At 42.3% G+C, this 24,382-nt stretch overlaps 1 protein-coding gene across 3 annotated transcripts in view; it reads right to left on the reverse strand.

The window, feature by feature from the left end:
- PREX2 (phosphatidylinositol-3,4,5-trisphosphate dependent Rac exchange factor 2) overlaps positions 1-24,382 on the reverse strand; it is a 628,296-nt gene that overhangs the window by 292,353 nt on the left and 311,561 nt on the right. For all 3 annotated transcript variants that reach the window (XM_033933977.1, XM_033933976.1, XM_033933978.1), the window contains 4 exons: positions 22,756-22,841; positions 18,300-18,436; positions 14,715-14,835; positions 2,743-2,927 (listed from right to left, as the gene is read on the reverse strand). In XM_033933977.1, the coding sequence (XP_033789868.1) occupies positions 2,743-2,927; positions 14,715-14,835; positions 18,300-18,436; positions 22,756-22,841 (529 nt within the window). The remainder of the gene's footprint in view (positions 1-2,742; positions 2,928-14,714; positions 14,836-18,299; positions 18,437-22,755; positions 22,842-24,382) is intronic.

A 24,382-nucleotide genomic window follows, 5' to 3' on the forward strand; every position in this document is an offset into this window, starting at 1 on the left:
TTCCCTGGGACTCCACCAGTTACTGTACCCTAAGCCAGAACACTCTGTGAGGATCCTTGCCCTTAAGATCTCTGCGGGAGATTTCTTGCCTCCTTATGGCCTCCTTGATATATTCAGCCTCAGGGCATTTAAACTACTCCATTCCTGAGGCCTGCCCCCTTGACTCATCAGGGTTGGCCCATTTACCCTATAGTGGCTTACTCTTAGCATCAGTTAGCTAGGGGTCTCCTTTTGTAAGATGACTTTACTGCAATATTAGTGAGAGTGCTATTCACCATACCATCAACTCCATTCACTTGGCACATGTGTTTGCTTGATGGACCTTAAGTTTGCCCCAGTCCAGCAACTTATGTATTTATGTTAATGTATATGTATGTATGAAATAGAAACATAGAAACATGATGGCAGATAAAGGCCAAATGGTCTATCTAGTCTGCCCTACCGCAATAACTATTATCTCTTTCTCTCTCTGAGAGATCCCACGTGCCTATCCCAGGCCCTTTTGAATTCAGACACAATCTCTGTCTCCACCACCTCTTCTGGGAGACTGTTCCATGCATCTACCACCCTTTCTGTAAAAAAGTATTTCCTTAGATTACTCCAGAGCCTATCACCTCTTAACTTCATCCTTTGCCCTCTCATTGCAGAGTTTCCTTTCAAATGAAAGAGACTCAACTCATGCGCATTTACATTACATAGGTATGTAAATGTCTCTATCATATCTCCCTTCTCCCGCCTTTCCTCCAAAGTACACAGATTGAGATCTTTAAGTCTGTCCCCATAAGCCTTATGATGAAGACCACATACCATTTTAGTAGCCTTCCTCTGGACCGACTCCATCCTTTTTATATCTTTTTGAAGGTGTGGCCTAAATGACAATTTTTCTACCTATGTGCTATTCTGTAAGTATTTGCCAAAATTTGCAGGTAGGCAAACATATGGACTGAGTCTGGGTGGCGTAAGAGTGGGGAAAACATTTATGTACATACACTTAAATTGCTCTGAATATCAGCCCCTAGAACTCTAAAGAAAATTATTCTCAAGTATTTTATTGTTTCAAGCATTACTATAATCAAAATTGTTGTTGTTGTTTTTTTTCAATTTTGAATTATTCTAAAGCCATACATGTGAAAGTAGCTTAGTATGTTAATGCAAAATGGCATTGGGGCTGATATTCAGTCAGCAACAGGCAGCACAAGTCCCATATATATCTACTCCTTTCTCCCTTTTTCGGCAAGGGGTAAAACACGGACCTCACAGATCTTAACTGCACATCCTTACAAATCTGAGGTCCATGCCACTTTTAGTCTCAGCATAGGGAGGGAAAAGCATTAGGATCCGTCAGAGCTAAAGTGTCACAGAAGTCTGTCAGAGCCATAACCTATGCTGCGACTAAAAAGTGGCACAGACTTCAGATTTTTAAGAGCGTTCAGTTAAGATCCGTGAGGTATGCGAGGTTCGTGAGGTCTGGGTATTATCCCTTCCCACCTTTTTCTTGTTATACTGATAAGGCTTTTAGATGCTGCTATTAGAAATGAGGAGTGGAAAATGCCCTCTAATTCAGTCCCCCTGATATTTAAGAGAAAAGGAAAGGGATTTGATATAAATATTGCGGTTAATGTTGAAGTCAAATGTTGACTTACAGCGTTTCAATCTAAACATGGAACTGTCAGAATATCCAGTTATACACTATCTGCCAGAAATTATCTGAGTACACCCAAAATTCTTCACTGGTATCTACTTATTATTTATAACACTTTGGGCTCCTTTTACTAAGCTGTGATAGCGGTTTGCCGTACATGCTAGATGCTAATGCCAGCACTGAGCTGGTGTTAGTTCTAGCCGTGTAGCACGGGTTTAGTGCTACATGGCAATTCTACGCACACTAAAAATGCTATAGCAACTTAATAAAAGGAGCCCTTTATATACCACTAATTGAAAGGCATTCTACATTTTGTTGTCCTAACCTGCCCATATAGTTATCTATTAACAGTACTAAATATCAGACGTACAAGGTAACTTCCAGCTCACCTTAGCTGTCCTAGACTACCCAGATAGGCAATATCCAAATAATTACACTAAAAATCACTGACTCACCCTAGTTAGCTGGGTGACAACATCTGCCACCCAGTTAACTAGCTTTGAATATCAAGCCCAATATCTGTAAGAATCCATCATTTTTCTTGACTGAAATTTTTCTTCAGTATATCTTCAAAACAAGCGTTCACTTTTGTTTTTATGGAAACAGTACATAAGCCCCTGAATTGGCAGAGAAGTAATTATGGGAATTGATCATTGTTTAGCTGATGGCATGTTTTTTGAGCTTTCATGTTGATCGTTTGATTACTGGGTTTTTTTTCTTTGCTACAATCAATCCGTTCACTCATTACAAGCCAAGGTACTCAGCAACAAGAGGAATGCAAATATTCTACAACACCTAGGGGTCCTTTTATCAAGGCGTGGTAGGGGTTTAATGCGCAGAATACCGCGCGTTAAACCGCCTGCCACGCTAGTCGCTAACGCCTCCTTTGACGAGGCGTTAGTTTTTTGGCTTGCCGCAGGGGTTAGCGCATGATGAAATGTCCGACGCGCTAACCCCCGTAGCGCACCTTGATAAAAGGAGCCCCTAGGCTTGAAAGGAAATTCCTAGTGGCTTGTTTGCAAAAAAAAAAAAAAAAAGATGTTATCTTCAAAGCAAGGAACACAATAAAACAATAGAGGCCTAACATTTGTGCTGCCTACCTGTGCTGTCAAACTGAAAAAGCCTTTCGGTTCAATCATCTTCTCCATCACATGGCATTTTATTCCAGCAGTGCTGTCATATTCATAGATAACTCCATACTCCAGGTAAACATTATCCACAGTCAGACTTACAAGGTCCTTCTTTCCATCAATTATTGCCATGGTATTAAACTTGTCTATTACTTCTATGATAAAAATAAAAGGACATCCAAATATAATAATATAGCAGATAAAGACCTGAATAGTCCACCCACTCTTCCCAACAGCCACATGCATTATAAATTCATAATTAAATTATCTTTGATTTTCTTTGATATTTTTGGGATATAGGCCTAGATTCACTAACCTGCCTGATCCATGGGAGGCCGACTGATTCACAAATGGGAGCAATGCAAATGAGGGTGATCGGAGGCATGCCCCCCCCACCGATCGCACGGATAGCTGGAGAGCGATCCTTGAGCATGTACAGACCATCTTCTTTGCCTGTGGATGGTCTGAGCATGCTTTCTTTTAACGCTGGAAACTTTCGCGAGCCCATGGTTTTAACCCGCGGGTTGAAAGCGGGGCTGCACTGTGGGTTAAAACCACAGAGTCGGGGCAGAGAGCAGGAGAAACAGAATCATGGCAGGAGAAGTAGAATCGAGGCAGAGAGCAGGAGAATCGGGACAGAGAACAGGGTTTTTGCACAAGCAACTGGTCCTCAGCAGTCAGCTTGTTTTTTGATCAGGCAGCCCAGCCTGTGTTCATGAAATTGTTTTGTGAATCGCATCCTTCCTATTTTGCATGCCGTTCCCCCCTCATTTGCATGCGTGGATCAGATCAGATTGGAGGATGATCAGCACAAAGGTTAGTGAATCGGGTCGGTACACAATCGCAAACACGATCGGTGGGCTTAGTGAATCTAGTCCATAGACTGTAGAAGTCTTCCCAGTACTGTTCTTAGATTCCAACTACTGGATGTACTGTCGGAACTCACTTTAGCCTATCCAAACCATCTTGTCATACTGTACTATACATACATACTGTATGTACATTGTTGATGTTGTTTCTCCCCACAGAGAACTTGGTCCACTATAGCCAGTCCCACCTTTAGTAGTATGCCTTTGTGTCCCTGCTGTCCTAAAGGAAGAGATACATACATACTGTAAAAGACTGCCCAGCACTGTCTGCATGGTCCAAATTACTGGAGTTTCCACCAAAGCCATCCCCAGCCTGTTCTAAGCAGAATTGCCAATTACAGGACACAGACCGTGTAAGTCTGCCCAGTACCACATCGGGGGCACTGACTCCCAAGGTGGCAACTATGATTTAGGCGATTCGGCTCAATGTGCATCATTTTGTATGAGGGCAAATCAAAAATTAAAGGCAATTGTTAAATTACACAATAACCAGAAGAGAGCTAATGAAATGTAACATATGTATTCTTACATTGCCTGTTGGATAGTTCGTTCACACACCTTCGAAGAACAACGTGCAGTAGTGCGCTTTCTTTGAGCAGAGGGAGTGAAACCTGTGGAAATTCACCGTTGGATATTGACTCAGTATGGACAAAGTACCATGAATCAACAAAAGGTTTATGAGTGGATAAAAAGATTTAAAACAGGAAGAACAGGTGTAACCGATCACCCATCAACATCGTGCAGAAAGGAGAACATTGACAGGGCGAATGATTGATTAGAGAAGACCAACGGTGTCTCAATTGGCTGCAAATTTGGATACCAGCTATGGATCTGCATTTACCATAATGCATGATGATCTGGGATACAGGAAAGTTTGTGCACTATGGGTTCCCAAACAGCTTACTGATCTGCACAAGCAACAATGTGTGAAGGTTGTAACCCAGTTCCTGAGGTGGCATGAAGAAGATCTGACTATTCTGGAGAGAATTGTCACTGGTTACGAGACACAAGTACATCACTGTGGCCCAGAGAGCAAAGAGAAAGCCTGATGAAGTAAAGGAAGCAGTGCTCACCTGGTTTTAGGAGCAGCCGAAATACTTCTCTGCAGGAATATAGAAACTAGCTGAACAATACAACAAATGCACTTTTTACATGGGGACTAAGTGGAAAAGTGATATGTTCAATTGCTCACAGTTACTTCTATTAAAGCCATTAAATGTATTTTGCCTTTAATTTTTGATTTAACCTCATATTTGCCCACATTAAATTTCATCTGCCACTTGGTCACCCAGTCTTCCAAGTTCTTAAGGTCTGCCTGCAATTTTCACAATCTGCATGTTTTAACAACTTTGAACAGTTTAGTATCATCTGTAAATTTAGTCACCTCACTCGTTCCAATTTCCAGATCATTTATAAATAAGTTAAATAGCACCTATTCCTCTACAAATTCCTGTGACATTCCACTATTTACCTTCCTCCACTGAGAAAAATAGACATTTAACCCTTCCCTCTGTTTTCTATCTGATAACTAATTCCTAATCCACAACTGAACACTACCTCCTGTCCCATTACTCTTAAATTTTTTCAGGAGCCTCTCATTAGGAACTTTATCTAAATCTTTCTGAAAATCTACATACACTACATCAACCAGCTCATCTTTATCAATATGTTCATTCACACAGAAGTCAAGCAAATTGGTGAGGCAAGATCTCGCCTGGCTGTACCAATGCTTACTCTGTCCCATTAAATTAAGTTTGTCTTCGTGTTCCACAATTTTAATTTTTATAATTATTTCTATTATTTTGCCTGGCACTGAAGTCATGCTCACCAGACTGTAATTTCCCAGATCTCCCCTGGAACCCTTTTTAAAAATCGGCATAACATTAGCCACCTTCCAATCTTCAGGTACTACAGACGGTTTTAGTGACAGGCTATAGATCACCAGCAACAGGTTAGCAATTTCATGTTTGAGTTCTTTCAGTACCCTGGGATGTAAACCATCTGGTCCAGGTGATTTATCACTTTTTAACTTATCAGTCTGGCTTAGTATATTTTCCAGATTCACTGAAATTTATTTTAGTTCCTCCACATCATCACCCTTGAAAACAATGCCATGGGGAATAAATATAACTTAGTTATTTGCAGCTGTGTAATTATAGGCGAGGTTTGGAGTAGGAACATATAACGAGTGATTTCTGTTCAGGATTAGAAAAGTTCTTCCTGTTGGAAGAGATGGGGAGAGATTCAGTAGCACTGTTGCAGGGATAAGGGTTCTCATGGTCAGTGGACTATGATGTAGAATGAGGAAATGGGTATCCATCTATGAGGAAGGAATATGTTTATGAACTTTACCCGAATTCCTCAGTTAGTGTCATGTTCTGGGCTTCAGGAAATAGAATAAAAGATGATCACTAGGGCTAGAGGTTGTGATAGCCATTTTGTAAAAGGAACCAAGGCTGGCAGGAGCAAGTGGGCATTGCTCCTACCCATAAAAAAACACTAGATCATCAGGACTATATAAAGTAGGCCTAGAGAGACCTATGGGGTGGGAATGGATGGGATGTAGCTTGGTTGGGACTTCAGGTCATTGGGTAGGAGGGAAAGTGATCAGGATCATAGGGGAGGGAGGGAGAATCAGAGGTGGTGAGGACACCTATTTCCTTTATGTGGTTCCCAGCTGAATATCAGCTGGGACCTGCATAAGATCCAACAATCAGCACATTTAGCTTTAGCCCCAAATATACAGTACTGGTGCCAGGACATGGCCAGGCATTGAATATCCCTTATTAATTCTGCCCACGGCCACCATGGGCTGAATATTGACTGGACTGTGTGTTAGTCTATACACTATTAATGCAAATTAATGTAATGAAACTATTAAAATTTATCACATACAAATGCATGCAAATCAGCTCATTAATATTAAAATAGGCTAATACAAATTGCACATTGGTGATGCTGATAATTTGCTACCAACTATGATACATCAATATTATCTACCACAAAACATTCAGTTAATGCCTGTTATTTATTTTATTTATTTAAAGATTTGTACACCGCTTATAAATCACATACATAAAATCTTGTTTCCCTATGATTTTCATATATAGCATAGACATGACAGGACATCATAAGCATCCCCCCAATATAAAATGTCAATATATCGAGTCAATACAAATTTCACCAATTAATAAAACAAAAAGGCGTCAGTAAGTTAGTTAGTAAATCAGGCATCTAATATAGTGTTTTGCAAGAGATAACACCCTAATAAAATCTGTCATTAATATGGGCTACCAGAGATGCCAAGTCTCACTCATTACAAATGCATCACACTAAAGGCTAGATTCACTAAGGGCATGGATCGGATCCGATCCGATTCATGTCCGGGGGGCTGATTCACGAATCGCCCTCATGCAAATGAGGGCGATCGGAACCATGTCCCCAACCGCTTTCCCGGATCGTTCTATAGCGATCCCAACGCATGCGCAGACCATCTGTAGATGGTCTGTGCATGCGCTGGCCCTCTGAGCCCAGCAGAGAATTTTTTTTTAAACTGTTTTTAACTTTTTTTGCAAGCCCATGGTTTTAACCTGCTTTAAGCCCACAGATTAAAACCACAGGCTTGCACTGTGGGGAAGGGTGAGAGAGTCAGGGCTGCAGGAGTTCAGGTCAGACAGGAGTTTGGGGCAGGCAGGAGGAGATTGGGGCAGGCGGGAAAGTCGAGGCAGACGGGAGGTTGAAGCAGGCAGGAGATTGGGGCTGAAAGCAGGAGTTCGGGGCAGAGAGCAGGGCGGCAGAAGGCAGGGCAGTCATAAAGGACCTAGTCAACTGGTCTTCAGCAGTCACTTGTTTGTAATCGTCCAGCCCAGTCGGTGTTGCAGGGTTTTTGTTTGTGAATCGCTGCCTGCCATCATTTGAATGCCATTCCCGCTCATTTGCATGTGTGGGGTTGGAGGATGATCAGGACACAGGTTAGTGAATCGGGTTGGAGGGAAAACGGATCGCAAAGGGTTCGCAAACTGATCAGTACATGATCGGTTTGCTTAGTGAATCTAGCCCTATGTCTGGACTATAAATCTAAAAAGATTTAAATGCCATATTGTTCTAGAAATGAAAAAATCCCCAACAGCATAACATGGCAAGTGATTTTTTTTCTGGTGCTTCTGAAAGCATGTAGACAGAGAGGAGGGAAAAAAAGAGATAATTTTCAAAGGAATTTACCCAGATAACAAAACAGGTACCTGTGCAAATTTTCAGAACTGATAAGTGCTCTCCACTCAGTGGTTCTAAGTATGTGCATAGTTTAAAAATCACAGACCACTATAGACACAAAGAGAATGGAAAGGGCAAGGGGAGAAGACAAAGGACATGGCTTTTTCTTTCTGAGGCTTGCCTTTCATGAAGGTAGGGATCAGGATAAGTGCATTGCTACTGAGGACACAGTAACTAAGAGAAAGAGCTCAAAGTGTGAGCGTGAGAAAGTCTTAGGGCTAGTTTCACTAAGCAAACCGATTGTGTACCGATCTGTTATGACCCCTTTGCAGTGGCGTACCTAGGGTATGTGGCACCCGGGGCCCATCATTTTTTGACCCCCCCCCCCCATGTAAAAAATATTTTTATTTTTTTTTGCAATAACCATGAAATGGAATAAATGGTCAGAATAGAAACAGGCAGTGAAAATTTTCTTTTATTGAACCTCATATATGTAACCATTATTCCAAACATAACATAACATAAATTATGTCTGAATTGTCATGACATCAGAAGTACATATGGAGTAGTTGCAGGTGATACTTTGGGACAGTTCTGATTGTGTTAGTTCGGTTTTATGTGTTTTTTGAATAGAAGGGTTTTTATTTCTTTTTGAAGGTTTTGCAGTCTGTGGTTGATATCAATTGGTTGTAGAGTTGGGGGTCGAGTGTTGCAGCTCGAATGGCTAGGAGGTTGTCGAACAGTTTTTTTCTTTTGACGTTTTTGGTTGAAGGGTGTGTGAATGGTGCACAAGTTCTCCTATGTCTGTTTGAAGTGGATTGAATTATTTAGCTGAAGAAATTAGTTACCCCCCCATTCCACACACATTAATTCTCTTCCATTTTTGTTCCCATTATAAAAAACACTGATAAGTTCCCAGAAAAAAAATACATTAAAATAAGAAGTGAAAACAAAGGCCCCTACAGATGAGAACATAACATAAGAATAGCCTAACTGGGTCAGACCAATGGTCCATCATGCCCAGTAGCCCATTCTCATGGTAGCCAATCCAGGACACTAATACCTGGTCAAAACCCAAAGAGTAGCAACATTCCATGCTACCGATCCAGGGCAAGCAGACACTTCCCCCATGTCTTAATAACAGATTATGGACTTTTCCTCCAGGAATTTGTCCAAATCTTTCTTAAAACCAGCTACACTATCTGCTTTTACCATAACTTCTGGCCACTTCATTTTTAAGTTTAGATCTTTCCTTTCAAACAGAGACCTTGCTAGATGTCAAATACAGCACAAGGTAACTTCACATGGACTTAGCTGTGCAGGAAATGTGAATCTCCTCATACACCCACCATATAGTGCAAAAATGTGCAAAGGTCTGTTTTTTTTCTTTCAATCACTACATAGCCTAATGCCACACAAGCAGCGCTGTTACAAACATATTCTGTAGGTCAATGCTAAGGATAACAAAGTTTCCTTCCTTGGACCAGAAGGAGATAAACCACTGGAAGAGATCCCAAAACAACACCCAAAGACCCACTCAGTGTGTGAATCAGTTGAGTGGAGTGGACTAACTGGGGGGTGGAAATGGGCCCGGAGTTTGCTCAGCAGAATTTCCCAGACCACCTCTTCCTCTCAACACATTGACACGCTGCCACCATCACCACTAGGAACACCTCATTGGGTAGGCCAGCTATGCTATAAACTTTATAAAACACATTATTATATTTTCTTATAAAGCACATATTTTAACTGACCTCTCTGACATCCTCAGCCTTTCCATTCACAAAAATAGAAGGAAGAAAAGTTCCCATTTCCTGCTGTCTCATGTCCCCGGCCTATACAATATTTTTTTTCTGCAGACCCTTCAAAAGTCTGACCAAATCCTCGTTTCACTTGCATTATAAAGTACTGAGGATGCCATCTCTCCCCAATCCCAGGTCCTAAAGTCTAAGACAGTAGCGCAAACTAATGCTGCCAGATACAGGAAAAAAAAATTTTGATTCGATTCAGCCCTATTGAATTGGTTTTTCAATTCGATTTTCCTGCCCAGTTGGGTGATTTTTTTCAAAACTCCTGGTGGGTTTTATAGCTTTTTCACCCCCTTTGGCTTCTCCTAACCACACTGGCGCTGTGGTGTAAATAAAATAAAGAAACAAAAAGGACTTTTCCTCTTTCTGTTAAATCCTAGCTCACGTTTGCAGTCCAACACCAGCTCTGGCAGGATACACATTTCAAATCTGACATGTTATAATCACAAAACAGAAAATAAAATTAATTTTTCTACCTTTTGTTGTCTGGTTATATTTCAAATCTTGTTGGTCCAAGGCTCTGGTTTTCTTCTGATAACTTGCTTGCCAGGGTCTCCTTCTTTCTGCATGCTAACCATCCATCTGCCAACTCTGTCCTCCCTTTCCATTTCCCTTCCCTTCCCAGGAAGTCTGGTATCTTTCCTTTTTTTCATCTCCCTCCACAGATCCACCTTTTCTTAAATACCCTTTCATCCGGCATCTCTCCCTCCTTCCCCACCATCCCAGAGTCCACCATCTCTCCCTTTCTTTTCCTAATTACCCTCCTATCCAGTATCTCTATCCCTCCTCCACACCATCCCTTGTGTCCAATTTCTCTCCCTTTCTGTTCCTTCCCTCCCTAAATCCCATGGTCCATCATCTCTCTCCCTCTCCTCTATTTTCAGACCCATTATTTCTTTCCCCCCCCCAAAGTTTGGCATATGCATGTCTCTTTGAACACCCCCTTCCCTCCGTGTACTTCTAAATCATGGTCCCCCCCCAAAGGCCTGTCCCCCCTTAAAGGTCTGCCTGTCCCACCTTGAAGGCCTGCACCCCCCTTGAAGGCCTGTCCCTTCCCCTTGTAGGCCTGTCCCCCCCTTGAAGGCCTGCCTGCCTGTCCCCCCCTTGAAGGTCTGCACCCCCCGAAGGCCTGCACCCCCCCGAAGGCCTGTCCCCCACTTGAAGGCCTGTCCCACCCCCTTGTAGCTTCTCCCCCCCCCTTGTAGGCCTGTCCCCCCTTGAAGGCCTACCTGCCTGCCTTTCCCCCCTTGAAGGCCTGTCCCCCCTTGAAGGCCTGCACCCCCTTGAAGGCCTGCACCACCTCCCTCGAAGGCCTGCACTCCCTTGAAGGTCTGCACCCCCCCCCCGAAGGCCTGTCCCCCACTTGAAGGCTTGTACCACCCCCTTGTAGCTTCTCCCCCCTTGTAGGCCTGTCCCCCCCCTTGAAGGCCTGCCTGCCTTTCCCCCCTTGAAGGCCTGTTCCCCCCCTTGAAGGCCTGCACCCCCTTGAAGGTCTGCACCCCCCCAAAGGCCTACACCCCCCCCCGAAGGCCTGCACCCCCCTGAAGGCCTGCCTGCCCCCCTTGAAGGCCTGCACCCCTTGAAGGTCTGCACCCCCCCCCCCCGAAGGCCTGACCCCCCTTGAAGGCCTGCCTGCCTGCCTGCCTGCCTGTCACCCCCTCCCCCTTGAAAATTTACATGTACAGCATAGATTTTTGTGTGTGAACTTTAGGCCCCTTGGTTTTCTAAGAATATAAATAAGGAAACTCTTTAGTTTCTGGGTTTTTGCTTTTTTAAATCTGTGAAATACAGAGGCACTAAGATGGCTTCTCCAGGGCAGACCTTGCATAGCTGACTTTCTCTGTTCCTCTATGTGCAGCAGACGGGAAGATCAGAAAACCAGATCTCCTCCTCCAGTACGCTCCTCTAGTACTGCACCAACTTCCTCTCCGACGTCAGAGGCATCGCTTGCCTGCCCGCCCGCCCCACCCTGAAGGCCTGATGCCCCGACCCACCCCGAAGGACCGCTCGCCCCCCTGGCCTCCCCGCACCACCTATGAAGCAGCCGCAGCAGGATCGCGAAGTCAGCGTCAGCGATCCCTGCGCTGCTTCCTGCGCCACGGTCCCGCCCCTCCTCTGACGTCAGAGGAGGGGCGGGATCGCGGCGCAGGAAGCAGCGCAGGGATGCTGACGCTGACTTCGCGATCCTGCTGCGGGCTGCTTCACAGGTGGTGCAGGAAGGTCAGTGGGGCGAGCGGTCCTTCGGGGGTGGCGGGGGACTGAACGGCAAGGCCGGGAACACCCCCTTAGGGCTGGCACCCGGGGCGGCCCGCCCCCCCCGCCCCCCCCTAGGTACGCCACTGCCCCTTTGTGACCCGATTTCCCTCTGACCCGATTCACTAACCTGTGTTCCGATCATCCTCCGATCCATGCATGTAAATGAGGGGGAATGGCATTCAAATGATGGCAGGCAGCGATTCACAAACAGAAATCCTGCAACAACAACTGGGCTGGCCGATCACAAACAAGTGACTGCTAAGGACCAGTCACTCAGGTCCTTTCCGACTGCCCTGTCTTCTGCCGCCCTGCTCTCTGCCCCAAACTCCTGCTTTCAGCCCCGACTCTCCCGCCTGCCCCAATCTCCTGCCTGCCCCGAACTCCTGCCTGCCCTGAATTCCTACAGCTCCAATCTTCTGCCTGCCCCAAACTCCTATACCCCTGACTCTCCCACCCTTTCCCCCAGTGCAAGCCCGTGGTTTTAACCTGCAGGCTTAAAGTGGGTTAAAACCATGGGCTTGCAAAAAAGTTAAAAAACAGTAAAAAATTAAATTAAATTCTCTGCCGGGCTTGGAGGGCCAGCGCATATGCAGACCATCTATAGATGGTCTGCGCATGTATTGGGATCACTTTAGAGCGATCTGGGCAGGCGGCTGGGGGTGTGATTCCGATTGCCCTCATTTGCATGAAAGCGATTCGTGAATCAGCCCCCCCGGACACGGATGAAATTGGATCCCTCACGGATCGGATCCGATCCATGCCCTTAGTGAATCTAGCCCAGTCTTTGGCCTTCAGTCTAACTCTTTGGGAAGATCCACACTTGGCATCTCTGAGTTTGCAGCTGGTTCTGGTGCAGTCTAATATACGGCTTCTTAATTTAATCATTATCATGTAAGCAACTCAGTAACAATAATAAAGAAACTAAAATAGGGGATGAGATTTTATATACTGCCATTTTCTGGGTACAATGAAAGCAGTATACATATTATATACAGGCAGTTGTATTTTATACCTGGGACAACAGACGGTTAAGTGACTTGCCCATGATCACAATGAGCTACAGTGTAGAGTTACCATATTTTACAAAGGAAAACCCCGGACACATAACCCCACCCAGTTCCGCCTCCAGCCACGTCTATCCAGTCTGCTCATCCTCAGCATCTATTATCTCCTTCTCTCCCTGAGATCCCACTTGCCTGTCCCATACTTTCTTGAATTTAGACAATTTTTGACTCCACCACCTTTACCAGGAGACTATTTCACACATCTACCACCCTTTCTGTTAAAAAAAAAAAAATGCATTTCCTTAGATTATTCCATCTTGAGTGAAAAGGTGTGGTGGCCCTGTTAGTGCATTCTTCAAGGTATTATGAAGAAATAAAACAAAATCATAAAGGAAAAAAATAGCTTTTTTATTGGACTAACTTAATATAGTTCATGATTAGTTTTTGAAGGTAATCCCTCTGATGTCAGGAAGAAAAGGTTGTCTTCGAAAGCTAATCATAAACTACATTAACCAACCCTTTTACAAAACCGTAGTGCGGCTTGGAGTGCAAGCCTCGGTGGTAACAGCTCCGATGCTCATAGAATTCAGAGCTGTTACCGCCGTGGCTAGCACTAAAAAACATGCTATTGTTTTGTAAAATAAGGGGGAAGTAAGTTATTCCAATAAAAAAAGATATATATATTTGCTCCTTTAAGTTTTTGTTTTATTTCTACATATTAACTAAGGTAATATGTAGATAAATCACCTACATATTATCTAAGATAATAATATTCTTGAGTCTATCACCTCTTAACTTTATCCTATGCCTTCTCATTCCAGAGTTTTCCCTCTTTTGAAAGAAGTTTGCCTCCTGTACATTAATGCCACAGAGATATTTAAAAATCTCAATCATCAAGTTTTTCAAGTTTTAATAATAATTTGATTAATCGCTTAATCTAAATTCTAAGCGATGTACATGTTAATAAAATTACAATGTAAGGGGGATAATACAATAAATATGACTAACAAGATTATTGACAAATTTGATAAGACTAGAAACATAAGGGAGGAGATGGGTAAGAATTACAATTTATATAAAAGTTAAAGAAACAAATAAGGGGGACACATAAGGAAAGGGAAGAAGAAAAAAATTTAAAAAAAAAAAAAAAAAAGATTACTTCAATAAAATTATAGAAAGAAAAAATGAAATTGGTTCAAAGACAAATGATTAATTTATAAAGGCATCTTTAAAGAGAAAACTCTTCAGTTTACCTTTAAATTTTTCTATATTGGTTTCTTCCCTTAAATGGCTAGGGAGAGAATTCCAGGTTTGGGGAGCTGTAACTGAAAAGATCAACTGTCGTCGAGTATCATATCACCTCTCTTTCACCTTTCTTCCAGAGAGTACATATTGAGGTCTACAAGTCTGTCTCCATACCTTTTATAACTGAGATCATTGACCAGTTTTGCCTATTTTTTATTTTTTATATACCACTTATATCCTAAGTGGTTTTACATTCAGGTACTTTATCATATGCCCCTCCCACACTCAACCCATGTGAACTCTCTGCATTTATGCCCTCTGCCACTTACATATCCCCTTACAAAATAGCTCTTAATCACTTTGCTGCCACTTATATGCACAAAGGTTGATATTATGTGCATTTACATGTGCAGAAGATGCAAAAATGCAAGTGCCCAGTTATAGAATCACCCTTTATGTATTCTCTCCAATTTCCTGGTTAAGTACAGGTGAGTAACACTTAAAGTAGAATAAATGGAGGTTGTCAAGGTATATAAACCAAATCACACCTTCCACTTTACAGTCAAAAGCATCGCCTCCATCATCTCCTGGAGGTTTGGAGTTGGTTGTTTTCTGAAGATCTTCCTGTGCGCTCTCAATGCTGTTATATATCCACTGTATGGAATCTTGCTGTAAAGGAAGAACATTTACAACTGAAATAAATGCACCTTGTTTCAGCAACAGACATTCCTTACATGCTCTCTCTCTTCAACAGGCCATTAAAAAATCTGCAGTTTTATTGTTCACACATAAGCTACAGAAAAAAAATTATGAAATAAGATACCAGAGATAAAGTCTTAACACAAAACCATGTAGCACATGCTTTTCTGTGGAGGCTCAGTTCGCATAACCAACAAAAGTTAAGTAACCAATTTCCACTGCCTTGAGAGAACTGTGTGAATGTGCACCTAATTGTTTTAACATATTCAAATCTATTTAGACCTGAATTTTCTTTAATAACATTTATGAGATCTGCATGCACATTTATCATTATGCTTATGCTATTACATGTAATATGTAAGGAGAACTGACAGAGTAGCACCATTTTCCTCATAAAAATCATTTTCAATCTACATCTTAATCTTCATCTACAATTTGGCTGCTTAGTATTTAATGCTAAAAATGCAAGATAATGCTTTTGAGCTTCAAAAACCTAAAGGAAAGGTACAGTTTAGGGGTTGAGGACATTTTGTGAATTAAAGAGGAGCATGAATTGAGTGTGATCATGTGTGATGATCTTAAGGTGGCCGAAAAAGTAAAAAAGGCAACGGTGAAAGCTAGAAGGATGCTAGGATTCACAGGGAGAAGAATGGCCAGTAGGAAAAAGGAGATAATGATGCCCCCGTATAGAACTCTGGTGGGACCTCATTTAGAATATTGTGTACAATTCTGAAGACTGTACCTTCAAAAAGATAAAAAGAGAATGGAGTCGGACAGCTACTAAAATGGTCAGTGGTCTTTGTCATAAAGCATATGAGGACAGATTTAAAGATCTCAGTATGTGTACTTTGGAAGAAAGGTGGGTGAAGAGAGATATGAAAGAGATGTTTAAAAACCTACTGAACAGGAAAGCATCTAAAAACAAAAAAATGTGCTGATACCATTCCAGATCTCCAACTACAATTACTCCCAAAAAGCCAGTGAAAATAGATGGGCCTTGAGAAGAGCTCTGAACGTCAAATAATAAGATTCAGTCTGGATTCCTAAAGGAAGGGAGTTCCACAAGAAAGGAACAATGGAGAAAAAAAGAAGAGAGTTATGCAATATTTAGTTTAGTCAAATGAACAGCGGGAATGGACAAACAATGTAAATCTGATGATCTGAGTGAGCGAGTTGGAAGATAAAGATCAATGAGGTTAGATAGAAAATGTGGCATACCAGAATGTATAGCTTTGAATGCAAGTGTTAATGTTTTATGACTAATACGGCATTTAACAGGAAACCAGTGATTATTCTTAAGAAGAGGGGTGATATGGTCATAGCGACATGCGATAGTTAAGAGTCTGAATTCTGAATGGATTGAAGTTTCTTTAGAACACATGCTAGAAGACCACTGTAAACAATTTTGCAGTAGTCTAACTTTAAAGACACAAGTGCATATAAAAGAGCTGCAAAGCACCTCTCATCAATGTATGGACGAACAGATCTAATAAGTCGAAGTAAATTGGAACAGGATCTTGTAACAGAGGAAATGTGTTGTTGAAAATTAAGAGCATTATCCATCCAAACCTCTAAATATTTAAGAGAACTTACTAGCTTTATTGGAGAACCAGAAAGATTAGGAACAATCATTGGTGAGGAAAGGGAACCTGTAACCCGAAGAGCTACTGTTTTCTCAGTATTTAGTATCAGATGATTGGCTAACCAATCAGAGATCTTATTAAAGCATGATTGAACAGTAGTAAAATCTGGATGGCTGGATTAAGAGGAACAACTCGAAGAATGTCATCTGCATAAATGTAACTACGTATCTGCAATTCTTATATTAATAATGCAAGAGGTGAAAGAAAGACTGAACAATAAAGGGGACAGCACTGAACTGTATGAAACGCCACAAGGTAAACTACAGGAAGAAGATTCAGAAGCATAACAAACAGAGAATGTTCAATTACTGAGGAATGAAAGAAATCAACTGAAAACTATACCTGCAATACCTAGTGACTATAAACGAGAGAGTGGCTAACTAAATCAAAAGCAGATGATAGACCCAAAGAGATAAGAAGGACAGCAGAACCGTGATCAAGAGTAGAATAACACTGTTTCAGTAGAATGTTTTTTTCCGATAACCGTATTGAGAGGGATGAAGAAAATTGGAAACATCAATGTGTTATGTCAATTGATCAAAAATAAATCTCTCAAGTAGTTTAGAGAAAAAAGGCAAATCCACTGGACAAAAATAAGATAGGACAGAGCTATGCAGAGTCAATTTTTTCAAAGTTGGGAAAATCACAGCTTTTTTCCAGTTTATAGGAGCCACACCTATAGAAAGGGAAGAACAAAATCATATTGTGAGCAAGAGATGATAAACCATCTCTTGCCTCCACAATCCAGGAAGAAGGAATGTGGTCCAATGGGCATCTGGTTTTACGAACGGAAGAAAGACACTTTTCAAAAGTTGTAAAGGAAGGAATATTAAATTTACTCCAGGATGAAGGAATAGAATTGGCCCCTGATAACAAGGGAGAGTTAGAAAGTGAATTGTTAGATCAACCGAATTCAGGGGATTCCTGAGGTGGAAGAGAGGAAGGAAAGTTAGACCTCTCCCTTAGGGGACTTATACAACCTGGGCCAATCAGAGCCTCAGACCCCTCCTCGATGCATCCCAGGATATACCAGGGAGGGGAAAGCTTACCATTTTGAAGAGGCAGGTCAGCTGGCTGGAGGAAGTAGGCATCCCTCCATTATAGGAAGCTGGCTGGAGGAAGTAGGCATCCCGGCCAGCCATTGTAAATAAGGTAAAAGGGGAGGCGTTGGGGGTCATCGGAGGCACGGGGGGGTTGTCAGGGGAAGTTGCATGGTGGTGGGAAGTTGTGGGCATCTCTCCCGCTGCCTGGGAGTGTTGTGGGTGTGCCGCTTGGTATGGGAGTGGGCATCTCTCCTGCTGCTGGGGGTATTGGGTTGGGGTTGCTTGAAGTTGGTGGTGGGAGGGAATGAGCATTTCTTCCACTGCTGGGGGGGTTTCTAGTGGGAGGGTCACTTGATGGTGGCGTCAGGAGGGAGTGGGCATCTCTCCCACTGCCGGAAAGGGGTGTTGGGGGTGTGTTACTTTGCGGTGAAATAAAACAAAAAGTGTCAAGAAAAGTGTGGAATAATTCGAAAGTTTCTTGGTTCCACATCATTCTCTTGGTTGGGTTGAGAACTTTTTAGCGGCCCCTTATACTAGGCCCATGTTGGACTCTGTAAAAATGAGATTGCATGCCCTCAGGTTATAAAACTTCTCAAAGTTTGAGAATTTGCCTCAAATCTAAAGTCTGGTTAACTAGTATTCAGTAATCCACGTTAGTCAGCCAGAAATATTGCGCTTTTGTTCTTTGATGGTTTTCTTCTGTGAAAAAATAAAGTTTTTCTTTTTTGTAACTTTTCAAATTGCTTACCTGCATTGGTCGCCTATATTTCCTGCAGGCAGTGACGTGTGCAATGACACTGGCGTGGGTCTCTTTGCTGACATTAATGCCATTCACCTTGATAATGCACTGACCAGGGTGAAGACCTGCAGCAGCTGCCACTGTGCCTGTAAGAAGGAGGAGTAAAGCATATGAAGTCTTAATTAAAACAATGATTAACTTTTAGAAATCATACAGAATCAAATGCAAATGGATGGAGCAAATAAATAAATTGAACTGAGAATGTGCAAATTCAAAGACGACACAAAAACACCGGTAATTTCTTCCACTTTGTAAAGAGCTAAAATAATCAGAATTGCGGGGGGGGGGGGGGGGGGAGGGAGAGATTCAATTTCTTGTACATATTTGAAAAGCTTTGCTCATGGAAACACAAAATAAAAAGCTGGACCACAGAAGAGTTTACGATAGAGTTCTGCTGCTCTGTTAAAGACGAATGCCAATCCATAATATGTAGAAACCAGCGCAATTACTGTAATTCAGTGTATTAGGTCAATAACGCATATTATTAGCCCCTTTGTGCAATTTAAAGAGTTCTAATGCTTGGCTTCTTATCCTAACACATTGAAGTTTCAAGTTTATTTAGTCTTGATATACTGCTTTAATTACCAAAGCAGTTTACATTATACAAAATTTTTCAATGTTTTAAAATATAAAAATAGTGTAAAAAGACAGACTACACAGTCTTACAGACAAAACGTGCTACAAAAGGGAAATGGGTGGGATACATTGTATAAAAAGAAAAAGAAAGGGAAATGGGGAAAATGAGAGGGAAAAAGGCAATATCTGATATGTGGCCATTGTCTGAGTCTCATGAGCAATTAGTCCTAAGTATAGATCTCATAGGCATCTTTAAAGAGAAAGGTTTTGAGGCTAGATTTGAAGTTGTTGAAGTTAGTTTCCTGTCTCAGGGCCAAAGGGAGGGTATACCACAATGTGGGGGCAACTACTGAGTAGATAGTCTTGCGTGTTTTATCGTAAAACAACTGACGGGCAGAAGGGACCGTTAGAAGATATTGTTGTGAATGGAGTTATCACAGAGATTCATACGGGATTAACAGTCTGTCTATAAATTAAGGGATGTGGTTAGATTGAACTTTGAAAGCGAGATACATGGTACATGGTGCATAGTAATGAGATATAAAATATATAGTGGCATGTAAATCAGCTCATTATTATATAGATTCTATAATGCAACTTGCAGTGAACACCAGGTGAAACCATAAGTCGTGTTAGAGTCCTACAATAACTGTAAAGTAACCTCAGCCAAAAGTCTGGGTTTCTTTTTTATTTTTTTTTTACCGCTCTGGGAGAGTTGGGCTGCAAAGCCATGTCCCAATGCTCCTGGGCCTCTTCTTACTCGTAGAGAGACTGCACAGAGTTCATAGCGGCTGACCTTGAGTGGCACCTCACCCACCCCTCTGTGACAACACCCTGCGTTGAACCCCCTCCCCATCTGAAGCAGCTCCAAAACATTAAGACCAGTTCTCCAGTCTCCCTTCCAAAGAGACCTCCCCAGCCAGTAGTACCCAAAAAGATGCCTCCTTGACCTCAGGGCCCTCGCCCAGATAGTTTCTCCCCTACACATGATTGACACCCCACCCCTCTATTTACCTATACGCCACCCTCAGGGGTTTAGTGGTGGTCCAGGCAGAAGCAATGCCTAGTTGCTCCTGCCCTCACCAGCACTACGATTAGGATTCATAATGGCATAGGCAACTCCTAGTGGTAGTCACGTGGTACCTCTTCTACAGCTATTAGAGATCAAGAGCAAAAATTAGGGAAAAGCAAATTCCCAACAGAAACTCAAAATGAAGAAAATGGCACATGTCTATACAATATGCAAGGCTGAAAACTGTATTAGCACATCACAGGACCCATAGGTGTCAGAATGAGGGGAGCGACGGATGCCCTGGCAACTACAAAAATCAAAGCCAGGCATATGAAGATTGCCCAACTCACCCGCACCTGGGCCCCGCTGTTGCTGCTTCTCCAAACTAACAGCCGCAGCGGCAAAACAAAGATGAAGCCATTGCAGGACTATTCCATTCATCCTTGCAGCTGCCAGACCATCTCCCTCAGACATCACTTCCAGTTCTAGGGTAGCAGCAAGGATGGATGGAGGGGCCTTGCAATGGCTTCATTTTTGTTTTGCTGCCATCACTGTTGCTGCTGTTAGTCTGGAGAAGTAGCAGCGGCACCGATCAGGGGTAGCTGAATACAGGAGGGGAAAGAAGGAAGAGCTTGAATACAAGAGAGAGGCATTTATGCTAGATAGAAGAGGGTAGGGGGGACAGACATACAGAATGTAGGAGGGGTTAGGAAAGGAGAGAAGTGCTGAATACTATGAGGGGGGAAGGAGAGAAGTGCTTAGCATCTTAATGGGGAGGAGGTGTTCAGAGGCAGGAAAGGATGCTGGACGCTGTGGTGGTGGGGACGACGACTATGGGATGGTAGGTAAGGGAAATGCTGGGGTTAGGGGTAGAGCATGGGTAGGTTTGGGATGGAGCTTGTTTCCCCCCCCCCCTTCAAAACAAATGTTCCACTGCCCCTGACAAGACCCCCCCACAGTCACGCACTTTAGAAAAGTTTTCAACATAAGGGAATCCTATTCATGTTGTTCTTCAAACTCGTATACAGTGTTGGGCAAATTACTTTGTAAAAATAATATACTAACATTACTAGTTACTGCAAGGAAAAAAATAGTATATTGCAGTTACTAGTTACTTGTTTAACAAAAGTAATATGTTAAGTTACTGTGAAAGTAATAGATTGCTTTTAGCTACTTTTTAATGCTTGGATATAAACAGTTGTTTTGACATTATAGAGAATTAATTCTAGTCAGCATCGATCCAATGTTTAATACGATTTAACCAGGCAGGAAAAGTTCCTGCCAATTTAAATCGTGCTAGCTGGGTGATCCCCATGTTTAAATTGTGCTAGCTGGGTGATCCCCATGTACATAACCAAAAACTTCTACTGAAAGTCTGAGAGACCCCCATGGTACTACCCAGTTAGCACCGGGGCAGTCTGAAGGCAGAGTATGGGCAAAGCTAGGAGTTGCCCTGCAGCATTTTCAGACCTCTAATCAAGTAAGTGGCTGGATAAAGTTAAGACAGTGGCTGTCATAACTCCCCTCTCCCGCCTTTCCTCCAAAGTATACATATTGAGATTTTTGAGTCTGTCCCTGTACTCCTTATGATGTAGACCACCAACCATTTTAGAAGCCTTCCTCTGGACCAGCTCCAAGTATTAACCCTTTAATTGGCAGATGGTGAAAATCGCTGTGTTACATAACTTGATGTTGAATGAGAGTAACAGTGCCAAGTAAACAGGCATTTGGAGATGCAGATATCCTATAAGACTAGCAAATCCAACACAAGCACCCTCGAAAAACCAATGATAATATCAAACTACACTCTCGTTTGAGGAACCGCTATGTTTAATTCTGGAGCCGGATTGAGAGACTGACCGCCTTCCACATCATGAGGCAGCTAATAATTAGCGAAACGCTGGCCATCGTCGATGTGTGGTGTGCTTTTGTCTCTATCTCTGCGAAACATTGCTCTTTAATGTCACTATAGGCGCCAGTAGTTTTGAACCTTAAGCGGACTTTGACCCACTTGCATTGCACAAGGCTTTTTCTCATAGTGAAATATTATATGAGGAGGTTTTTTATGCCGATGATTTAAATGTACCCCGGTTAGTCTCCACTTATTTACAACCTGAGATATCGGTTTGGTGGAGGTGGGATCTGAGGCTTTTTCCTATCTCAAGGTAATTTTCAGAGAAGAAGCGTTTTTGAAGTGCTGGTTGTGGATTGTCTGTTTTTGGTTGTTGAATCTGGTGCCTATGGTGACAATAAGTATTTTTCTTTACGGCTCTATTGGTTTTTCATGATTGGGGTTGCTGTGCTGTAAACTAGGTCGAGCGTGTAGTTTGATATGATATCCCATAAGAGCCATAGAAACAAATGTTGCTTCTGAGCAACAATGTCAAATAAAGGGTTAATAAAGAGCTCAGGTTCTGCAGTGCAGCTTTTTCATGGATTCTGTGACTGCTTGCAGGGGGCCTGGCTACTGTGGGGTTAGTCCCTCAGTGATCACCTCACTCCTGAAGAATGGCCAGGCGTTTGAGTACCAGCACCTTTTTTGCTAGAAAAAATGCACTGCTCTGCACACACTATAATTTTTTAAAACATCTTAATGAATAGAATCTGTGCTAAAAATGAACATCCCTAGTAATCAAACCCTGCTGGTATTGTGAGGAGGGGAAGTAGATGATGCTTCTGCCTTAGAGAGGTCTTTCAACTATGTATTGGTGATTGGAATGGTTAGATGGGAGTTTGATATAATTGCAACAGATTATTGTGTTACCGCAGCTGGCTATTCTATCGACTTTGTTCTTACCCATCATGTTTCTTTCTCACCTCTGCCAACAGCATGAATCACTGACGGACCAAACCCTCGTATCTGGAACCCAAGTCCATCTGCAGAGTCTGGGATCTTCACTGTCCTAACAAAGAGGAAAATGCAAATTTAAAAATTTTACTTTTTCAGAAAGCAAAGCTGAAAATCCCTCCTATCCTGATGTACTACTAGATGTCAAGTATTGTCATTTTAAGAGCAGGAATGCCAAGGTAGAAGTGTGCGGGAATTGCTCCTGCCTCCTCTGGTATCTGGCAATATGGTGTTGAGTCAAGAGTAACCAAAAAAGTTGACCCCCTTGGATCCACAGAAGAGTAGATGTCCAGAACAAAAGAGATTGTGGAATCCGATGTTCACTGATGCAGGCTTTATTAGGCTTCAGAAGTGTATTCAATCTTAAACGTAGTACAGTTCATCCATAACATTAGTAATTGGAGAGGACCCAACCCGGTCTGTGTTTTGATCCAAAAGGTCTTCCTCAGGGGTCCTATAGCTGATTTTAAGAAAAGTTTGGACAAGTTCCTGGAGGAAAAATCCACAATCTGTTATTGACAAAGATAAGGGGGAAGTCACTGCTTGCCCTGGATAGGTAGTATGGAATATTGCTACTCCTTTGGTTTTGGTCAGGTACTGTAGTGACCTGGATTGGCCTATGTGAGAATGGGCTACTGGGATTCATGGACTATTGGTCTGACCCAGTAAGGCTATTCTTATGTTTTTAGGAGTGTGAATAAAGCAAAATAAAAAGTGAATTCTGGTTGATGACTTGATGGTGCTCTAGTGCTTATGATACTAGACTTGAATCAATGTGAGTAATACACCACAATGACAACGAGATAATCAAAACACAGGTGTAAATTTGCGCATATGTGAAATGACAGACGCATTTCACTGGGTGACCAAGATGATTGAAATCAAAATGACCGATGTACTGACCACAATGTGCACTGTGTAAATAATAATGCTTATGAATCAATATGTTCTTCCATGAGTGTTCAGTGTCCAAACAGCGAGTCAAGAGTTACAGAAGGATGGATGGTGGTCCTGGACTTATTTTTTTAAACATGGGGCAGGATCAGATCTGGTGAAGGTAAGGTCTATCAGGCCACAGGCCTATCAGGGATCTAAAGGCTTCCCAGTATGGTTGCTATGACACAGAGGCAGTGGCCTCTTTAAAGGGCATGGTACTACAACACGTAGGGAGGCATTTAAAAAAATTATGTCTTGCCAGTTTGGTACGTGAAAAGTTTTCAGTCAAAATTTAGCTAAAGATGCAAATGTGCTAGAAACTGTATCTGTACCTAAATTTCAGTAAAAACAGTTACTAATTTGCTTCAAGGTCTGTGATTTAAAAAAAAAACCCTGATACGAAGGGCCAAAATATCCTCTTTCCTGACACACTACGTGCTGGATTCAGTATATGATGCGGAAAAAAAATCAACGCTGAATGATAATTCTATAAAGGGAGCTCTGGGATGGGTGTGAGCATTGATACCAACTGAAACCAGGTATAAATCCCCACACGCAAGTTGGACACGGATCTCCCCCAATTCTATAACACTGCATGTATGAGGGCACCCCTGACCTGCCCTTGTTTATCAAGTTTTATTAAAATTGATTTGATCGCTT

This window comes from Geotrypetes seraphini, chromosome 2, assembly GCF_902459505.1.
Source record: "Geotrypetes seraphini chromosome 2, aGeoSer1.1, whole genome shotgun sequence".
NCBI classification, from domain to species: Eukaryota; Metazoa; Chordata; class Amphibia; order Gymnophiona; family Dermophiidae; genus Geotrypetes; species Geotrypetes seraphini.